At 48.6% G+C, this 19,591-nt stretch overlaps 1 protein-coding gene across 1 annotated transcript in view; it reads left to right on the forward strand.

Moving 5' to 3' along the window:
• Positions 1 to 19,591, forward strand: part of Zan (zonadhesin) — a 90,287-nt gene that overhangs the window by 18,064 nt on the left and 52,632 nt on the right. The window contains 14 exon segments of the mRNA XM_057764436.1: positions 449 to 573; positions 795 to 940; positions 2,500 to 2,643; positions 3,241 to 3,378; positions 3,492 to 3,661; positions 5,038 to 5,240; positions 6,938 to 7,079; positions 10,843 to 11,090; positions 11,374 to 11,554; positions 12,180 to 12,291; positions 13,550 to 13,644; positions 15,260 to 15,436; positions 18,754 to 18,959; positions 19,397 to 19,538. Of these exon segments, the coding sequence (XP_057620419.1) occupies positions 449 to 573; positions 795 to 940; positions 2,500 to 2,643; positions 3,241 to 3,378; positions 3,492 to 3,661; positions 5,038 to 5,240; positions 6,938 to 7,079; positions 10,843 to 11,090; positions 11,374 to 11,554; positions 12,180 to 12,291; positions 13,550 to 13,644; positions 15,260 to 15,436; positions 18,754 to 18,959; positions 19,397 to 19,538 (2,229 nt within the window).

Here is a 19,591-nt window from a genome sequence, read left to right on the forward strand (position 1 = left end):
ATTCTGTCTGCCTGACAATACCAAGTCGGGCACCACCACCAACAGGGTGTCAGAAAGCAGAGGATGGGGTGGTGCACACTATTAACCCCAGCATTCTAGAGGCTGAGACAGGGAGGTTGTCAGTTTCAGCTTGGGATACACAGCAAGACTACATCTGAAAACCAACCGGCTGGGGATGCGACGCGGCTCAGTCAGCTGAGTGCATGTTTAGTGTGCACAAAGCCCTGGCTGGGTTCCACCCCTAGCGCCACATAAACTGGACATGGTGGCACATGCCTACAATGATGCCAGCACTGGGGAGGCGAGGGCAGTACTCTCAAGAGTTCAAGTTCATTCTTAGCTAGTCTAAGCTATAATGAGACCTTATCTGAAAACAACCAACCAACCAACCAAACAAACAAACAAACAAACAAACGTTTGAAACATGGCCCTTCCTCTCTCCATCTAGATTCATTCTTTAAAATAACAGCAAGCACCCAAGAACGGGGAGTAGAAGGCGTATCCTCCCTGGACAAAGTCTTCATCACCCTGCCGGAGACTACCATTACCATGATCAGTGGTAGACAAACACTGGTGAGTCCCATCCTTTGCTCCTCCCTCCAGGCCAGGCTACAGTCAGCCCCACCTGTCCCCACACCGTTAGGGATGGGCTTCAGCAAAATAATGACGGTGTTGCTTCAAACCAGCCCGGGCAAGAGAAGTTGGAGGGATGCTGTGTAAGGGGTGATGTTAGCGTCTTAGGGCTCTCTCTCCTCGACCCCTGGATCACGCTCTCTGTCTCCTCTATCTGCCAGATTGGAGACCAGAGAGTCACCCTCCCAGTGATACCTTCTAATAACATCTATGTGGGTCTGAGTGGGCGATTTGTGGAGTTGAGGACGACACTTGGTTTGCGTGTGAAATGGGATGGTGACCAGCAGCTTTTTATGACTGTGCCCAGGTAAGGGAGGTAGCCGAGTTAGGAAGCTGACATTCCTCTCCCAGAATGCTCCACCCGCACCATTCCAGTCACTCAGGGTTAATCATTTACATATGTCCTCAAAGCCGGAAGCATCTAACCTGAGCAACAGAAGGGAAACAGTAGGAAGTGGGGTCAGGGCAGTGAGATAACAGCAGGATGCAAACACAATGCCTCGGAATGTGCTGGAGAGCAGTCAGGGGAGCTGCTGCCAGACGCCATTCTTCAGGGAAGAGTGGCTCCCCAGACAAGGATAAGTCAGCCTTTGTGGAGAAGTTGACGTGGGGACTAGAGGTGGCACATCTGGTAAATTCCAACCCTGGAACTCACACAGACACAAAAAACAGCTGGGTGCGGTGGTGTTCATAATTACGGTGCCAGGGAAGCAGGGATGAAAGGACTCTCGGGGCTTGCGAGCCATCCATCCTGACTCGCTGAGCTCCAGGGTTGGTGAGAGACCCTTCCTCATAAGCCAAGCTGGAGGAGGCTGAGGAGATGGTTCAGAGGGCAAGGGTTCTTCATGCACAAGCACGAGGCCCCGAGCTTGAATCTTAAAAGCTGGACAATGGCTGTGTGTGCATCTGCAACTCCAGTGCTGTGCAGGGCAGAGACAGGAGGATCCCTGGAATTTGCTGGCCGCCAGCCTAGTTCCAGGTTCAGTGAGAGACCCTGTCTCAAAGACATAAAGTGGAGAGTGATCAAGCAAGACATCCAACTTCCTTGTCTGGCCTCTGAGTGCACATGAGGGTATGTAAAACACACACTCACCAGGGCTGAGAGTTCAGAGGACCCAGGATCAATTCTGAGCACCTACATGGCAGCCTACAACTGTCTGTGATTGTAGTCCCAAAGGACATGATGTTCTCTTCTGACTTCTGTGGACACTGAATGCGCGTGGTGTACAAATATACGTGCAGGCAAGACACACATATGCATAAAATAAAAGCAAATGCTGCCCAGTGGTGATGCCCTCCTTCAATTTGGGAGACAGAGGCAGGTGGATCTCTGTGTGCTAGGCCAGCCTGGTCTACAGAGTGAGTTCCAGGACAGCCAGGGCTACATGGAGAAACCCTGTCTCGAAAAAAAAAAAAAAAAAAAACAACAACAAAAAAAAGAAAAATACTAGAATACACATTCACATGTATATACTAAAAAAAATAAGGTGGACAGCACCTGAGGAAGATATCCAATGTTAACCTCTTACCCACTTACCCACACATACATGCATACCTGTGCATAAACACACACACGAGAGAGAGAGAGAGAGAGAGAGAGAGAGAGAGAGAGAGAGAGAGAGAAACATTCTTGTTTAAACCCATGAGAAGGTAGGGGCAGCAAGGGATGTTGAGCAGAAAGAATAGAGGAGATCCTGTAGAGATGGCTCAGGCTGGGGCCTGTCACAGAATCTGTTATGAGTGGATATTCTCAACCTCCTCCTGCCTCTCACCATCAGGGCACACAATGCACTGCCCCTTGCTGTGGTCTCTGATGACTGAGACCCTTCTTCCCAGTCATGACTCATCCCTCTCCTGGATTCACAGTACCTACTCGAGAAAACTCTGTGGTTTCTGTGGGAACTATGACGGAGACAGCAGCAATGATAACCAGAAGCCAGACGGCACGAGGACACAAGATGGGGACGAGCTGGGGAAGAGCTGGCAGCTGAAAGAGGAAGAGAACAAGGAGTGAGTGAGGCTTTCCACTGGGGGCCAGGGGTGGCCCTCCTTTTCTCAGTCCTCTGGCCTTTGCCCATTTTAAGATCTATCAGAGCTGGGCTTAGCTGCTCCTGCCTGTCATTCTTCTGGAGCCACAGACATAACAAGATCCAGTTTCTAAATACCAAGAGCTGGGCATATAGCTCAGTGGTAGAGCCTAGAATCCCCTGCCTAGAATCCCTCAGTGAGGGGCTGGGGTGAGGCTCAGTGGTAGAGCCCCTGCCTAGAATCTCCAGTGAGGGGCTGGGGTGAGGCTCAGTGGTAGAGCCCCTGCCTAGAATCTCCAGTGAGGGGCTGGGGTGTGGCTTTTTAGTGGAGATCTTGTCTCGCATGCACCAGGTGTTGGGTTTGATCCTCAGCAATGTAAAAACTGAAGCAAAAGTAACGGACCGGGGCGGGGGGTTGCCTGTGATCTTTAGGTTTCCAGGACTATAGGAAGGTCAAAGTCAAGCCTGGGTTAATGTAGTGAGATTGTCTCAAAAGGAACAAAAGAAGATGACTAGCATCGCCCTTTTCTCTCTCCCTACTTGGAGACTCCAGCTGTTCCACTCTTTTGGGCTCTTCCAGTCTTGTTGACTGCTTGGGTTGGGTCTCTTCCAGGTGTCAGAACAAGAAGAACCCTCCATCTTGTGATGCAGCCTTGGGGAGAACTATGTCGGGGCCCAAGTTATGTGGCCAGCTTGTTGATCCAAGAGGAACCTTTGAGTATGGAGGAAGGCGGATGGGCTGCCTGGGGTTGCTCGGCACTAGGGTTTCTCTGAGGTGGAGAACAGAGGCTCTGCCCTCTCCTGCCATCTTGACTCAATCTATCTCCGCAGGGCATGCCTGTTCCACATGAAGGCTTCATTCTTCTTGGATAACTGTGTGTCGGACATGTGTAGCTTCCAGGGGCTCCAGCAGACGCTTTGTACTCATATGTCAGCCATGACTGCCGTCTGCCAAGATGCTGGCTATGCCGTGAGGCCCTGGAGAAGACCCCAGTTCTGCCGTGAGTTAGGACCCAAAGCATTGGGTGGATGATCTGGCAGAGCTTCCTGTAGATACAGACAGGGTACTCCTGTTGTCCCTCTACTCCAGTTACCTATGAGGAGAGGGTAGCAGGGAGAGTTGGAAGGATGCCTGAGAACAATGAGTAAGCTGGCCAGACAGCAGGTTCTGTAACCTCAGCTCCTGGAGAGGCCGAGACAGGAAGATCTCAAGTTGAAGGCCAAGCTGGCCAACTTAGGGAGGCTTGGTTCAAAACATAAAGGCATAGAGAGGGCTAGGTGCATGGCGTAGCAGTACAGTATGTTTCTAGAAACCATCAACGAGGAGCTGGGGGTGTGGCTTAGTGATAGGGTGTTTGTCAGTGAGAAGCTGGGGTGTGGCTCAGATGTAGAGCACTTGTCTGATGTGCTGCTCAAGGCCCTGGATTGAATCCTCAGCACTGGGGGTACACAGGAGGAGGAGGAAAAGAAGGAGAAGAAGAAATAGGAGAGGGGGAGCTGGTGGAGGGAAAGGAGGAAGAGGAAGAGAAGGCAGAAAAATAAGCACCCACAGTTACTTGGTTCGGTAGGGAAGAAGATAGTGTACTTTTGTGCTCCCCCAAGTCCTCATGCGTGAAGTCTGTGAAGGCCTGAGACTGTGTTGAAGCTCTGACATGGACCCCACCCCCACCTCCAAGTCCTCTGGTGAAGCTGCATCCCCAGAACCAGGCTCTTCATGGCTTGCTGGGTACCATACTTGCTTATTGAGAATGTCTATCTATCAGAGTAGGTGTATCTTCTAACTCGGAGCTCATCTGCCTTCCGTGAAGGGCCTTGGTAGCATCCAAGCAACAGGCTTAGCTTTTGTTTGGTTTGCTTTTGGAGCCAGGGTCTCATGTAGCCCAGGTTAGTCTTGAACTCATCATGGAGTTTAAGATGGCACTGAATTTTTGATCTCTTGCCTCCACCTCCCCAGTCCTGGGTTACAGTCATGCACGATCACAACCAGTTTATGTCGCACTGGGGTTGGAACCCAGGGCCTCATGCATGCATATAAGCATTCTACCAAGTGAACTGTATTCTCAGACTGCAGGCCACTGTTTTAGCTTCAGCAGCAAGCCCTAGTGGTCAGCTGAGCTCCTAGGCTCATCGTCTCCAAGGCCTATTTCTCAGTTTTGGTCCTGGCATCTCTAGCTGGGACCTTCTTAGCATATTCTTTCCTCTTGTCCCTTGGCCTCATCTATCTCCTTTTGAAGTTATTTTCTGAGATAGGTTCTCACCCTGCAGCCAGGGCTGTCCTGGAACTCTCAACCCTGCTTCCACAGCCTCCCAAGTCCTGGATTTACAGGTTTGCACAGCCAGCTTGCCTGTTCTCTTACTTAAGCTTCTCCCTCCACAGCCTTGGTTTGCCCTCAAAATAGCAGGTACTCCCTATGTGCCAAACCATGCCCGGACACCTGCCATCCTGGATCTGCTCTCCAACCCTGCCCAAAAAAGTGTGTGGAAGCATGCGAGTGTGAGCCTGGCTTCGTGCTCAGTGGTTTTGAGTGTGTCCCTCGGATCCAGTGTGGGTGCACCAGCCTCGAGGGACGCTACTTCAAGGTGAGCAGCTGGCATGAACCCCTCAGCCCTATAGACAGAAAGGACTTGCTCTGAGTTTCTGAAGCCCTGGGTTGAGGTGGGGGAGGGCAATGGGGGATAGGCAAGAAAGAGAAGGTCAGAGCAAAAGCAAGAGTAGCTAAAGCTGGCATATTGGATCCATGCTCAGCTCTCTCTCTCTCTCTCCCTCCTGGCTCTATTCTAATTTCCTTCCTTCCCTCCCTCTTTTCCTTTTTTTTTTTTTTTTTTTTTTTTGATGTTGTTGAAGATGGAACCCAGGGCCTTATGTATGTTTAGCAAGAGCTTAACAACTGAGCCACACCCCAGTCCCTCACCAGGGCTTTCTAAGCAGGAGCTCTACCAGTTGTAGTACCAGTTAATGTACCAAAGCTCTAGCTTTTTTTTAAAAGAAATTTTAATGATTTATTTAACCTTGTTTTATGTACATTGACTTGAGGATGTCAGATCCCCTGGATCTGGATTTACAGACAGCTGTGAGCTGCCATGTGGGTGCTGGGAATTGAACCCCGGGCCCTCTGGAAGAGCAGCCAGTGCTCTTTACTGTCCAGCTGTCTCTCTATCTCCTGCTCTAACTTTTTACTTGTTTTTCTTTTCATTTTTTTTTTACCACAAATTTTTGAGAGATCTTGTTATGTACCCCTTGCTGGCCTCAAACTCAGTCCTCCTGATTTTGCCTCCCCAGTGCTAGGGTTACATGTAACCATCACCAAACTTGTTTTTTTGTTTTTTTTGGGTTTTTTTTTGGCAAGCCTTTCCCCCACACCCTGCTCTGCCTCTAAGTCACCTCTTCCTATTGGAATCTCTCACCTCCTTTGAGGCTCTGTTGTAACCCTTCCTCCTGCCTGGAGCTTTCCTGACAACTAAGTTAAGGACATCCCTCACCTATGTGGTGACATTTACCTGTTATTACAGTATTTGGGAGGCTCCAGGCCAGCTGAGCTACTCTATCGCAAACAAACAAACAAAAAGAATGTATCTCTCAGGGCTGAAGAGATGGCTCAGTAGTTAAGAGCACTGACTATTCTTCCAGAGGACCTGGGTTCAATTCCCAGCACCCACGTGGCAGCTCATAACTGTCTGTGACTTCAGTCCTGATACCCTCACCCAGACATACATGTAGGCGAGACACCAATGCACACAAAATAAGTTTAAAAGAGTGTATCTTTACTTTTATATTTAAAGAAAGATAAATTCTTTTAAATTTATTTTAGTAGCAAGTATTGATAGTGGATATTCATGGCAGGAAGCTGTCCTGTGTGTCTGTCTATTTTAACTGGGAGCGTGTGGTGTGCTTGTGCTCACATGCCAGGCTCAGAGGAAAATCTTCGGGAGTTGGGGCTCTCCTTTTAGCGTTGGGTCTCTGGATTGAACTCAGATCTTCAGGCTTTGTGGCACTAAGTGTTCCCGCCTACTGAGTCACCTTGCTGGCCCTCTTTTTTTTTTTTTTTTTTTTTTAAAGTATCTTATTAATTTGTTTGTGTGGTGTGTGTAGTGTGGAGGCCTGTGGAGAATGCCAGGCATCCCGCTTCATCACTTTCCGGAACAGGGTCCTCCCACTGTACTTGGTATACTACTAGGCCTATTTGATACCAGACTTTTGCACCTAAGCCCTGAGTTTCAGGAAGACAAGATAACCAGGCAAGGAAGCCATCTCTTACTGCGTTCCCTTCTGCACCCAGGTACAGGAGCAATGGTTTAATCCAGACTGCAAAGAGATCTGCACTTGTGATGGCAACAACAGCGTTCGCTGCCGGCCCTGGAAGTGTAGGGCTCAGGAAGTCTGTAGCCATAAGAATGGTGTGTTAGGCTGTCACGCCCAAGGTGAGCAGTCAAGTCACCGTGGAAGGTGAGCAGGGCCTTCATCTAGAGGATGATGATGGTTAATACTGGGTGTCAGCTTGACAGGATCTAGAAACATCTAGGAAACAAACCTCTGGCCACGTCGGTTAGCAAGTTTCTAGATTCAGTTAACTGAAGTGAGACGACCCACACTAAATGGAAGCCTCATGGTTCCATGGACTGTGGTCCTGGACTACGTGAACAGGGGAAATGGAGTCGAGCACCAGAATCCATCTCCCTCCGCTCCCTGGCTATAAGGATGCCACAGGAGCTATCTGACATCCTCTTCACCACACCTGCCCACCACGGTGGCCTCCCCTGCACACTGCATGCCAGAAAGTCCCATGCTTAAGTCACTTTCGTCAAGATCTGGTAATACAGTAATATGGAAAGCAGAACTTAGTAAAATAACATGGAAAACATTGCCAAAAGCAGTGTTCCCCAAAACTAGGGACTCAACTAGAGATTTGCGTTGGTCATTTTTACTGAAATTGGAACAAATATTGGGAAAGAACCATTTATGAAGAAGAAAAGTTTAGCTGTGGTGGTGGTGGTGCCTACCTATAACCCCAGCATTTGGGTGTTGGAGGCAGGAGGATCAGGAGTTTGAGGTCACCGTCCTCAGCTGCATAGCTGGTTTGAGTCCAGTCCAGTCTACACATGACTGTCTCAATATTTAACTGTAAATGTGTTTGTGTCTCTCTGTGTGAGACTGGGTGTACACGTGAGTGTAAGTACCTGAAGAAGCCAGAGAGGGCGCCACATCCCCTGGAGCTGCACTTGCAGACAGTTGGAAGCTCCCCTAACCCCACATCCTGAGGGCTGGGAACTGAATTCTGGCTGCAAAAGCAGAAAGTGCTCTTCACTTATCCTGTACCATCTTTCCAGCCCAGAGGCTGTTTAAAACAAACAAACACAAACAAATAAATAAATAAATAAATAAATAAATAAATAAATAAATAAAAAGGAAGGAAAGGAGAGGAAGACAGCAGAAGATGGTTCCTGGGAAGAAGTGAATCTGCGAAATCAGGAGCTTGACAGAATATTCTGCTCTGTGCTGTGAGGAGCTTGGAGTGCAACAGGAAATCCCTTCAGGAAATTCCAGGTGTCCAGCGAGTACCTCTAGGTCTGGGAGGAGCAACTGTGGGCAAGGCCACCGGCACATCCGGGAGAAGCAAAGAACCGGTGAGGAACACGACAGGTACTGCCGGTAGGATCAGCTCCCAGGAACGTGACAGGCACATCCGGGAGAAGAAGCTGCGAGGAACACGACAGGCACTTCCGGGAGAAGCCGCGAGGAGCATGGCAGGTACTTCCGGGAGAAGAACCCGTGAGGAACACGACAGGTACTTCCGGGCAACAGTATCCATCAGAAGTGCCGGGGGAAGAGTCTTCTGAAAATCTTCTGCGAACACTCAAGCAGGAAAGAGAAGAGCCGAGGTCGCTGGGAGAGGGAAGAAAATTCCGAGAAGATGAGTTACCTGCGGGGCCTGGAGCCCGACTCTTCGGCAGAGATCCAGTACGTTCGAGCCCTCTCTGAGGACGCGAGCAGAGATCTCAATACTGTGTTTAATGGACGCTGTTGACACCCCAACATTTACCAAGGTTTCAAGAAAGAAATGAGAAACACCGGGTATCAAGAAATAACGTTTGTTCTTCCAGTTGTGGAAAAACTCTCCAGTCTTAGAATGTGTTTCCTTCCATTTCCTTAGGCTACATTTGATTCATTACTTCCTACTACTGCCTACATTCTTGGTGAGGTATTCTTTGTTGTGTCTGTCTTTATCCTTTTGTATTTTTTTTTTTTTTTTGAGTCAGGGTTTCTCTGTATAGTCCTGGCTGTCCTGGAACTCGCTCTGTATACCAGGCTGGCCTCAAACTCAGAGATCCATCTGCCTCTGCCTCACAAGTGCTGGGATTAAAGGTGTGTACCAGCAACCAGCTGGGTGTCTTTATTCTTTGGAGCAGATATGATGTATACTTTCTGAAGTAAACCATTTTGCCAGGCGATGGTGGTGCACACCTTTAATTCCAGTGTTTGGGTGACAGAGGCCGGAGGATCTCTGTGAGTTTGAGGCCAGCCTGGTATACAGAGTGAGTTCTAGGACAGACTCCAAAGCTACAGAGAAACCCTGTCTCGAAAAACAAAAACAAAAAAAAAAAAAAAAACAACCCAAAAACAAAAACAAACAACAAAACAAAACAAAAAACCCCAAAACAACCACCATCATCAAAATAACCAAAAGCAAACACCAAACAAACAAACAAAAATAAGAAGTAAGCATTGAGTTTGTTTAAGGACTTCTGCTGGGGGAATTTTTATTGATTTATTGCCTTCAGAAATAAGAGTAATACAGCAGTTTGCAGTTCAAAAAATTAGGCCTCTTTTATTTTTTAATTGGTTGATCGTTCTGTGGAGAGTTCATATTTTTAAGGCCACGTTGATGTTTTCTTTGGCCTAAATGTCACATTAATCTTTACTTGCAAAGGGTTTCTTGGTTTGTGTTGTTGCATGATCACTGCACGTCCTATCAGGAGACTGAAACCTTACAGCCATCCGACAATACCGGGGAGTCAATGTGCAGAACAGTTTTTGTGGAAATCAGTCCCTAACTGGGAGAAATAGCTGTTAAGAGTACAATTTAGCTGTAAAATTCTGATTTGGCATTGCGCTTTCAGACTTCCTTAAAACCTCATGAAACAAAAGCAAGGCTTTTCTCAAAGTGTTCTCCTCTGCTTTCTATGCCGAGGTCAGGACCAAAACAACCTGGGGAGGAAGAGGATTATTTCAACTTACAGGTTAACAGTCCTTCGTTGAGGGAAGCCGAGGCAGGAACCTGGAGAACAGGAGCTGAAGAAGCAATGCCGCAGGCTTCTTCCAAAGTCAAATTCAGCTGTTTTCAACAGCCTAGCACTGCTTGCCTAGGGACTGTACTGCTTCCAGGGGACCAGACCCTCGTACATCAGCTAAGAATCACAGAAATGCCCCCAAAGTTTACTCACAGGCCAATCTAGTGGAGGCGATTTTGCCATGAGGCGCCCTCTTTCCCGGTGTGTCAGGGTCTCATTTGAAGCTATGACGGCAGAAGAACCCAACGTTTTAAGGCTGTCCACTGTGATGCTCAGTTCCATCTCCCTGAGTTTTTATGGGTTTGGAAATATCACTGCTTTATTGAATAAAAGGAAGGAGGGGGAAGGAGGAGAAAAAAAGAGGAGGACAAGGAGGACGTTTTCCTTGATCTCCCCGTTTGGGAGGTTTCAGTCTGTGATCATTTGATCTTGTTGCTTTGGGTCCTGTAGTTAGACAGCACATCCTGTTGGGAAACAGCAGAACAAAACATTCCTTGCATCATGGCTGGGACTTGAGTGAAGGAAGGAGAAGTGCAATCCTCTTCAACAACATCCCCCCAACTGACCTCAAACCTTCTTCCACTCCTAAAGTTTCTACCATTTCCCAATAATACTGAGCTGGAGAATCAAGATTCTGGCACATACATGTGTCTTTGGGATTCCAGATCCAAACTTTCAAAGTAGGATCAGCATCTTCAAGGGCTGAGAACGTGAAGTTGAGGAAGGTATTCTCCTTCCTTGACCTTCCTGAGCCAATCCAACAATTCTCCCTAGAAGGAACTGAAATCCAAGGATGTGTACCACCTCAAGACAGCCTCCCTAAGATGGCAGCCTTGACTCAAGGCTTCTGGGGTGTGGGGCAACGAGATGCCAAAGCCTGACCTCTCTTCTCTAGGTGCAGCCACCTGCATTGCCTCAGGTGACCCCCACTACCTGACATTTGATGGAGCTTTGCATCATTTTATGGGCACCTGCACTTACGTACTGACGCAGCCTTGCTGGTCCAATGCTCACGACAACAACTTCGCAGTGAGTGTCACCAACGAGGTTCATGACGGCAACTTGGAAGTCTCCAGTGTCAAAGCTGTCCACGTGCAGGTCTTCGACCTCAAAGTCTCCCTGTTCAAAGGTCGAACGGTCGTGGTATGTGTCTTCTGTTGCCTCCGCAACCCCACACCACCACCCGACTTCTTTCTCCTTCCTTTTTCTTTCAGTTGTTATTTTGAGGTAGGGTCTCATGTGTCCACACTGGCCCAGAACTTGCTATGTAACTGAGGAGAACTTTGAACTACTACCCCCTCCTCTGCTTCTACCTCCAAGAGCTGAGCTCCAAACCCTTCTATCCTGTTCTCCATTTTTTACCCACTTGCCCCATCTTTGTCCCAAGTTTCTGACTCTCTCTACTATGTTGTGCCCATTTCTGTAGCTGAACAACCAACGGGTGGCACTACCTGTGTGGCCTCTGAAAGGACGGGTGACCATTAGGTTGAGCGGCATCTTTGTCCTGCTCTACACGAACTTTGGGCTTCAGGTTCGATATGACGGAAAGCACCTGGTGGAGGTGACAGTGCCTTCCTTATACGCTGGCTTCCTCTGTGGGCTGTGTGGTAAGACCCTTGGGGAAATCTCCCCCACTCCCCTTGTCTCCACGGCGTCCTCAGAACTTGTCAACCAATGAATGAGTTGAGGACACTCCCAAAGCAGGTGTCTGGGAAGCCAGAGGGAAAGAAGAAAGGGTTTCCAGATGTAATGGTGCATGCCTCTAACCATGGTCCTCAGGAGGTAGAGGCCACCCTCTGTCAGGCAGTGAGTTCAAGGGCAGTCGGGGCTTCATAAAAACCTGCTTCAGAACAAAGATGGCAGGTGGAATGGGGTTGCAGCTCAATCGGTAGAGCTCTTGCCTCAAATGCAGGGAGTCTTGGGTCTCATCCCAGGACTGCATGACCTAGGCGGTAGTACATGTCTATAATACCAGGACTTGGAGATGAACCTGAAAGGCCATCCCTAGCTACAGTTAGTTCAAGGCAAGACTGCTATATATAGACCTTGTCATCTAAAAGAAAAGCAAAAAGACCAAAGGGCTAGCTTTGATATGGTGTTAAGCAATGTGTCTTCTTCTAGTTGGGAAGGAAGTGGCCTCAGAACTAGGTGGACCTGAAGCTCTGCTACTTAGTGAGTTCAAGGGTGACCCTATGCAACGTACGCCATCCCTACGACGTCTCTCTTCCTTAGGGAACTACAACAATAACAGTTTGGATGACAATCTGCGTCCAGATGGGAAGCCTGCAGGCGACTCGCTTCTTCTGGGATCTGCTTGGAAAATACTTGAAGCTTCTGAGCCTGGGTGAGTTTGGGTGTAGGGATCTGGGACTAGGTGAGTTGAGCCTGGGTGAATTGTGCTTGGGTGAGGTAGGTCTGGTGAAGACTGAGCCTTAGCGAGCAAGCTAGGCCTAGGGAAAAATGGGCATAGGAAGATGGACATGGGGATCAGAACTTGGGGGACCTAGACATCTTTGAGCTGGGCTTAGGGAAACTAGTTTCTGCGGGGAAGTCTGCAAATGAGTGTCCTTTGTCTGGGTTTCCTCTGTGCTGTACATCGTACTGCCTGGAATCCAGCCAATTCTGCTCTTCATCCTCTCTGAGCTTCCAGTGCTAGAGATGGAACTCAGGGCTTTGCCGATGACAGAAAAATGTATAGCCAATGGCTAGGGCCACATTCCTGACCTGAGACCACAAGTCTAAAAAGTTCCAACAGTACTGGGTGTAACCCAGTGGGAAAGTGCTCTACTAGCATATATGAAGCCCTGGGTTCCATCCCCAACACCACGTAAATCAAGCATGATGGTCCATAACTATAATTTCAGCAGGTGGGAGATGGAGGCAGGGGCTCAGTACTTCGATGTCATTCTGGGCAATATAGTGAATTCCAAGCTACTTTGGGCTACATGAGACCCTGTCTCAGAAAAGGGCTGAGGGTGGCTCAGCATTTAGAGTGCTTCCTGTTTTGCATTGGACCAGGTTTGGTTCCCAGCACACACATGGTGGCTCACAAACACCTTTAACTACAGCTAAAGGGGTTCTGATGCCCTTTTCTGGCCTCTCCAGACATCTGCACTCATGTGCATGTATCCACACACAGACACACACGCATGTAATTAAACATAATAAACTAAATATTAAAGAGTAAATAATAAAATGTAAACAAGCCAGGCATGTGGCTCATGCCTTTAGTCCCAGCATTTGGGAGGCAGAAGCAGGTAGATCTCTTTGTGTTGGAAGCCAGTTTGGTCTTCATGGTGAGTTCCAGGACTGTCAGGGCTATGTAGAGAGACCCTGTCTCAAAAAAATATAAAAAGTTTAATAAAATGGTTCTGGCTCCTCAGGCCTGTGCCAGCTGACTTTTCTCATGCTTGCCTTTGACACAGAGGTTTGAGAAGCCCTGCTGGCCTCTAGCCTCTTCCTTCCTGATGTGTCCCCTGGCCTTCCCACTTGAGGGTGCCAATGTGTTTCCTTCCCATTTCCCCCCTCCATGGCTTAGCTACAGTTTGGAGAATTTTCCCTCAAACCTAGCCTTTCTAACCTCTCCTCTCCTCCTCATGCAGCTGCTTTGTAGTCGGGGGCAAGTCCTCCCGCTGCCAAGAGAACAGCATGGACGACGCCTGGACTAAAAAATGCGCCATCTTGATGAACCCTATTGGTGAGAGGCGTCTCCTCCCAGTGCCCTTTGTTCTCTGCCCTGGACAAGAGGTGGAATAGGTCACAATGGGATAAAGCCAGAGAAGCAGCAGACGGAAAGGCAGGGAGGCCGGCAGGAGTACAGACTATCTATCTCTTAGGAGCCATGACCGGCAGGCCTTCTCAGCACAGGTTCCTAGTGCTCCTGGTTTTGCCATTGTTGTTTTGTTTTTTTTGTTTTTGTTTTTGGTTTGAGATAAGGTCCCGTGTGTGTGTGTGTGTGTGTGTGTGTGTGTGTGTGTGTGTGTGTGTGTCGCAGGCTGGCCTTGAACCTGCTGTGTAGCCAAGGATGGCAATGAACTTCTGATCCTCCTGCCTCTACCTCTTGAATGCTTGGGATCACAGATGTTCACCATCACATCCAGTTCATGTGGTGCTGGGGATCAAAACCAGGGTGCACCAGGCAAGCACAACTGAGCTACATTTCTAGGCCATGTTTGTTTTTTCAGATAAGGCCTGTTTCAGACCAGGGTGGGCTCAGTCTCACTATGTAGCTCAAGCTGGCCTCAAAATCATGGTGCTCCTCCTCCATCATTCTCCCACGTGCTGGGATTACATGCCCAACTACATCCAGGCTTTGGTGCAAGTGGACATGAAGTTAGCTGTGCACAGCGGAGGAGATAGCGCAGTTGGAAAGTGCCTGTGTTTTAAGCACAGGACCTGACTGCAATCCCTAGAACCCAAATACAAAACCCGAATGTGGGGCTGGAAAGATGGCTTAGAGAGTAAAGGCACTTACCGTCAAACCTGAAGATCGGAGTTCAATCCTTGGAATCCCCATAGAACCAACTACAAAAAGTTGTATTCTAACCTCCACATGGGTATTGTGGCATGCATATATACCCCTTCCTCACAAAACAATAATAATAACTTTTATAAAAATGCCCAGGCATGTTGGTCCACATGTGTAATCCCGGGGCTGAGAGAACAGAGATAGGCGAATCCTTGGAGCTCACGGCTAACCAGCTTAGCTGACTAGATGTGTTCCAGCCTGGTCAATCATAGACCGTGTCTCAAAAAGCAAGATGGAAGATTGGAAAGACGACTTGCAGGACACAGGTGCCTGCCATCAAATTTGATCCCTGTGATCCATGTGGAAGGAGAGAACTGACTCCTGTGGGTGGTCTTGACCTTCACATATGTGCTACGGCACATGTATCTCTACACCACACACACACACACACACAATTAGTATAGATGAGGTGGACCAGTGAGATGGCTCAGCTGGTAAAGGTTCGTGCTCTGACTTGAGTTTTGTCCCCAGAATTTATGTAAATTTGGAAGGAAAGAACTAACTCTACATAGTTGTTTTCTGACCTCCACATGCCACAGCACATATGCCCATACAAACATATTATAGACACGCAGTAATAATAATAGAAATAACAGTAATAAAAATTGAACCCCAAGGTGGATGAATCCTGAGGACTGGAATGAGGTTGTCCTCTGGTCTATGCATGCATTTACGCACACACACAGATACACGTGCATCCCCTAAACCAGCTATACAGAAGCCTCAAGGCCCAGCTTGCTCACAGGGCTCACTCTCCTCTCCTTTACCTTGTCTTGTCCTCCAGGACCTTTCTCCAATTGCCACGAGGCAGTGCCCCCGCAGGCCAGCTTCTCCAGTTGTGTATATGGCCAGTGTGGGACCAAAGGAGACACCCTGGCCCTGTGCCGCTCCCTGCAGGCCTATGCATCGTTGTGTGCCCAAGCTGGCCAAGTGATTACCTGGCGCAACAGCACCTTCTGCCGTGAGTGATCCCCCTCTAGCTCCTACACCCTTAGTGAATCCTGAGAACCCCATCCTCTCTCATCCCTCAGCTCTGCTCCTCAGCCTGCATCCACACCCACAGGAAGTTCTCTTCTCTTCCCCATTCTGCCTCTCTCAGCTTGGCTCTGTCTTACAGTGCCAGAGCCTCCCTCCCCCATGCCCTCCCCCCTTTTTTGAAGCAGGATTTCAGGATCTCATTGAACCTAGGCTGGCCTCCAACTTGATGTGTAGGTGAAAGGGAGCTGGAATTACAGGTGTATACCAACCATGTTTGACTCTGTCTGATTTTTTTTTTTTTTTTTTGGTTTTTCGAGACAGGGTTTCTCTGTAGCTTTGGAGTCTGTCCTGGAACTAGCTCTTGTAGACCAGGCTGGCCTTGAACTCACAGAGATCTGCCTGCCTCCGCCTCCCTAGTGCTGGGATTCAAGGCGTGTGCCACCACTGCCTGGCTAAAAAAAAAATATTTTTAATTAATTAATTAATCTTGAGACAGGGTCTCACTGTGGGACCCTGGCTGCCTGAAATTGGCTATGTATAGATCAGGTGGAGAGATCTGCCTGCCTTCTCCCTCCTGTGTGCTGGAATTAAAGGCATGGGCCATCCTTCTGGCCAGAAGCAGTCTTTAAATTGCTTTAAATTTATTTTGTTTTCTGTTTGGATTTGTTGGTGTTTTACTGTGTATTTGTGTGTGGTGTGCATGTGGATATGCACTCCTTTCTTTTGCGTGTGCATGTATGTGCAAACCATGGTGTGCATGTGGAGGTCGGAGAACAACTGCAGGAGTTGGTTCTCTCCTTCCGTCGTGAGGGTCCTGGTGATGAAACTCAGGTCAACAGGTTATCAGCAAGCACACTTACTTTTTCTCTGATCCATTACTGGCCCCTGTGTATTCATTTTTACATGTGTGGGCACACATGTATGCAGATATGTATGCCCGTGTCTGTGTGTGTGTGTGTGTGTGTGTGTGTGAGAGAGAGAGAGAGAGAGAGAGAGAGAGAGAGAGAGAGAGAGAGAGAGAGAGAGAGAAAGAGAAAGAGAAAGAGAGAGAGAGATTGACCTCAGGTGTCTCCCTTGATCTTTCTCCACTTTATTTGCTGAGGCAGGGTCTCTCAATAAACCTGGAACTTTTTCATGGGCTAGTCCAGTTAGCCAGCTTGACCCTGGGATCCCTTGTCTCAGCCTTCTGTATTGTTGGATTACAGGTAGACAGCCACGCCCACCCAGCTTCTATGCCGTTGCTGGGGGTCCCAATTCTAGTTTGCAGTTACTTGGCAAGCACTTCTCCCATTTAGCCATCTTTCCAATCCCGTTTGTTTGGTTTCTGAGACAGAGCCTTGGTAAGTAGCTTGGCCTTGAACTTCTGTACAGTCTAGAGTGTTCTCAAAACACCCTCTTGCCGGGCAGAGACAGGCAGATCTCTGTGAGTTTGAGGCCAGCCTGGTCTACAAGGGCTAGTTCCAGGACAGGCTCCAAAGCTACAGAGAAAGCTTGTCTTGAACCCCCCCCCCCCAAAAAAAAACCCCACCCTCTTGCCTGCTGGGATTTGAGATTTACAGCCTCCTTTTCCCTTTTCGTAGTGCTAAGGATCAAGCCCAGGGCTTTGTGTATACTGGGCAGCCCACTACCGTGGAGTTAAATCCCCATTTTAGCCATTTGGGGAAAACAGTATGGCAGTTCCTAAAAATAATTAAAGTAGATTTATCACCTGACCTGGCAATCCAGTCTGGCATGCGTGCTGAGGACAACAGCTTATTTGAACCACAATTCATCCACCGAGGTCTATAACACCTTTCATCGCAGCCAACAAGTGGACGCAAGTCTGGGCTAGGTGCTTCCCTGTGATCCCTGTACGTGGGAGGCAGAGGTGGGGGAAGGGTGGTTGGAGGCCAGCCTGTGCTATCTAGCAAGACCAGACCAAGAGCAAAAACGATTGGGAACAATTCAGATGTCTTATCTGCTGTGCAGTGGGTAGACAGAATAGGACACATTCCTACAATTATGTGGCTGGAAAAAGAAAGAAATATTAGCTAACAGGGATGAATGTTGAAAACTCTGCTTACTAGAGAAGCCACAAAGGATTGTATGTGACACCATTTGTATAAAATGTCCAAACCATTTTGGGCATTTTTAAGTGTACAAATAAAAAAAATTGAGTGGTAAGAAGGGCATTCACTTTGTTCTCCAGCCATCAATCTCTACCACCATCCGTCACCCGAACCTTTTCTTTCCCAGCTGGAAGTCTGACCTGTTAACACTCCGTCCCCCACCTCAGCCCCCTGTCTCTGCTTCCTGTAAGAATAGGAGTGGTGGTTCGTGCCTGTAATCCTAGCACTTGAACGGTGGAGGCAGGAAGGTCAGGAGTTCAAGGTCAGCCTGGGCTATTTAGGGAGTTCCAGGCCAGTGGGGACTGCATAGTTTATAACCTTTCTCTTTATCTCTCCCCTTTCTCTTTTTGTCTTCCCTCTCTCTCTCCCCCTCTCTTTGTGCATGTCTGTCTGTTTCTCTCTCTCAAAAAAAAAAAAAAAAAAAGTAGACAGCACCTGAGAAATGATACCGGAAGTTAGGCTTTACCTTTAACATCCTGGCCCATACACACCCATCCCCACACATATATCCACACACGTGTGAACATTTGCACACACAAGGAATCATATAGTACGTGTCCTATGGTAACTAACTTCTTTCACTTAGCGTGATTTTCCAGGTTCATCCATGTTGTGGCACATACCAGGGCACTCATCATGGTTGAGGAGAAAGGTAGGATTTCAGACAGGTGTCACGTAGCTCATGCTGACCTTGAACTCACAGCAGTGCGTCAACCTCCTGAGCGCGGGCTTTAGGTGTGTCCTGCCTGCCATGCCCAGGTCACATTCCCGTTGGAAGCCTACATAATAGTTCATTGTAGAGTCATGAGAGCCATGTGTGGTAGTCCGTGCTTGCAACCCTAAAATCAAGAGACTGAATAAAGAGGATTATGAGGTCAGTTTGAGCTACAGAACCAAACCCTGTACTGGTCAGCCAGTTAATCAATAAAATAAGGCATGGTTCTAATCCTAGAACAGGGGAGATGGAGGCAAAAGGATCAGGAATTCAAGAGCATACTTGATTACAAATCAAATTCAAGACTAGCTGGGGCTACATGAGACCCTGCCTCAAAAACAGAAAAAGATTTAAAAATCTATCCCCCAGATGGACTAGGGTTCCTCACTCATCAGTGAACCTTCCCAGGGACTGTCACTCCGAAGTCAGGAGCTAGCAATGCCATTCTGCCGTTCTTAACATTTGTGTTCTTCTTAGCTCTGAGGTGCCCACCCAGGAGCAGCTATAACCCATGTGCCAACCCCTGCCCAGCCACCTGCCTCACCCTAAGCAGCCCAAGAGACTGTCCAACCCTGCCCTGTGTCGAGGGCTGTGAATGCCAGACAGGCCACATCCTGAGTGGAACTACCTGTGTGCCCCTCAGACAGTGTGGCTGCAGTGACCAGGGCGGCTCCTACCACCCGGTGAGAGGCCATATGGCAGGGATGGTCTCCCTTTCTGGCTTCATGTGGGTATGGGGAGGCAAGAGGAAGTGGAAGCCTCAGAGTGCAAGAAAAAGTGGGACCGGACAGAGTGGGGATGAGGACATAGGCTAGATACTGAGAGACTGAGAAAAATAAGAGATCTAAACCCAAGTGTTGGGGAAGGCTGAGGCAGAAGGGTCGTGAACTCAAGGACAACCTGGGCTACATAGTGAGACTCTGTTGCATAGAAAATATAGATGGACAGATAGAAGGAGAACAGGGGTTGGGGAAGAGGAGGAAAATGGAGAAAATGAAAGGAGGGAGGGAGGGAAGGAAAGAGTAAGGAGAAGGGAAGGAGGGAGGGAAGGAAGGGAGAAAGATGGGGGAAGGGAAGGGACCAAATGCAGTTACCCTTTTGGATTGGCCATGCCCCACAGTTGGGGGAGAGCTGGTACACAGAGAAGACCTGCACCACCCTCTGCACGTGCTCAGTCCACAGCAACGTCACCTGCAGCCAAACGGCCTGTGAGCCCAACCATGTGTGCTTGCGCCAGAATGGGCTGCTGCGCTGTGCTGCAGGTAAGCAGGGCATGCTGCAAGGGAACCCTCAGTCACTAGGAGCGGCTTTCCAA

The sequence above is a fragment of the Chionomys nivalis genome, chromosome 3, assembly GCF_950005125.1.
Source record: "Chionomys nivalis chromosome 3, mChiNiv1.1, whole genome shotgun sequence".
In the NCBI taxonomy this organism is placed as follows: domain Eukaryota; kingdom Metazoa; phylum Chordata; class Mammalia; order Rodentia; family Cricetidae; genus Chionomys; species Chionomys nivalis.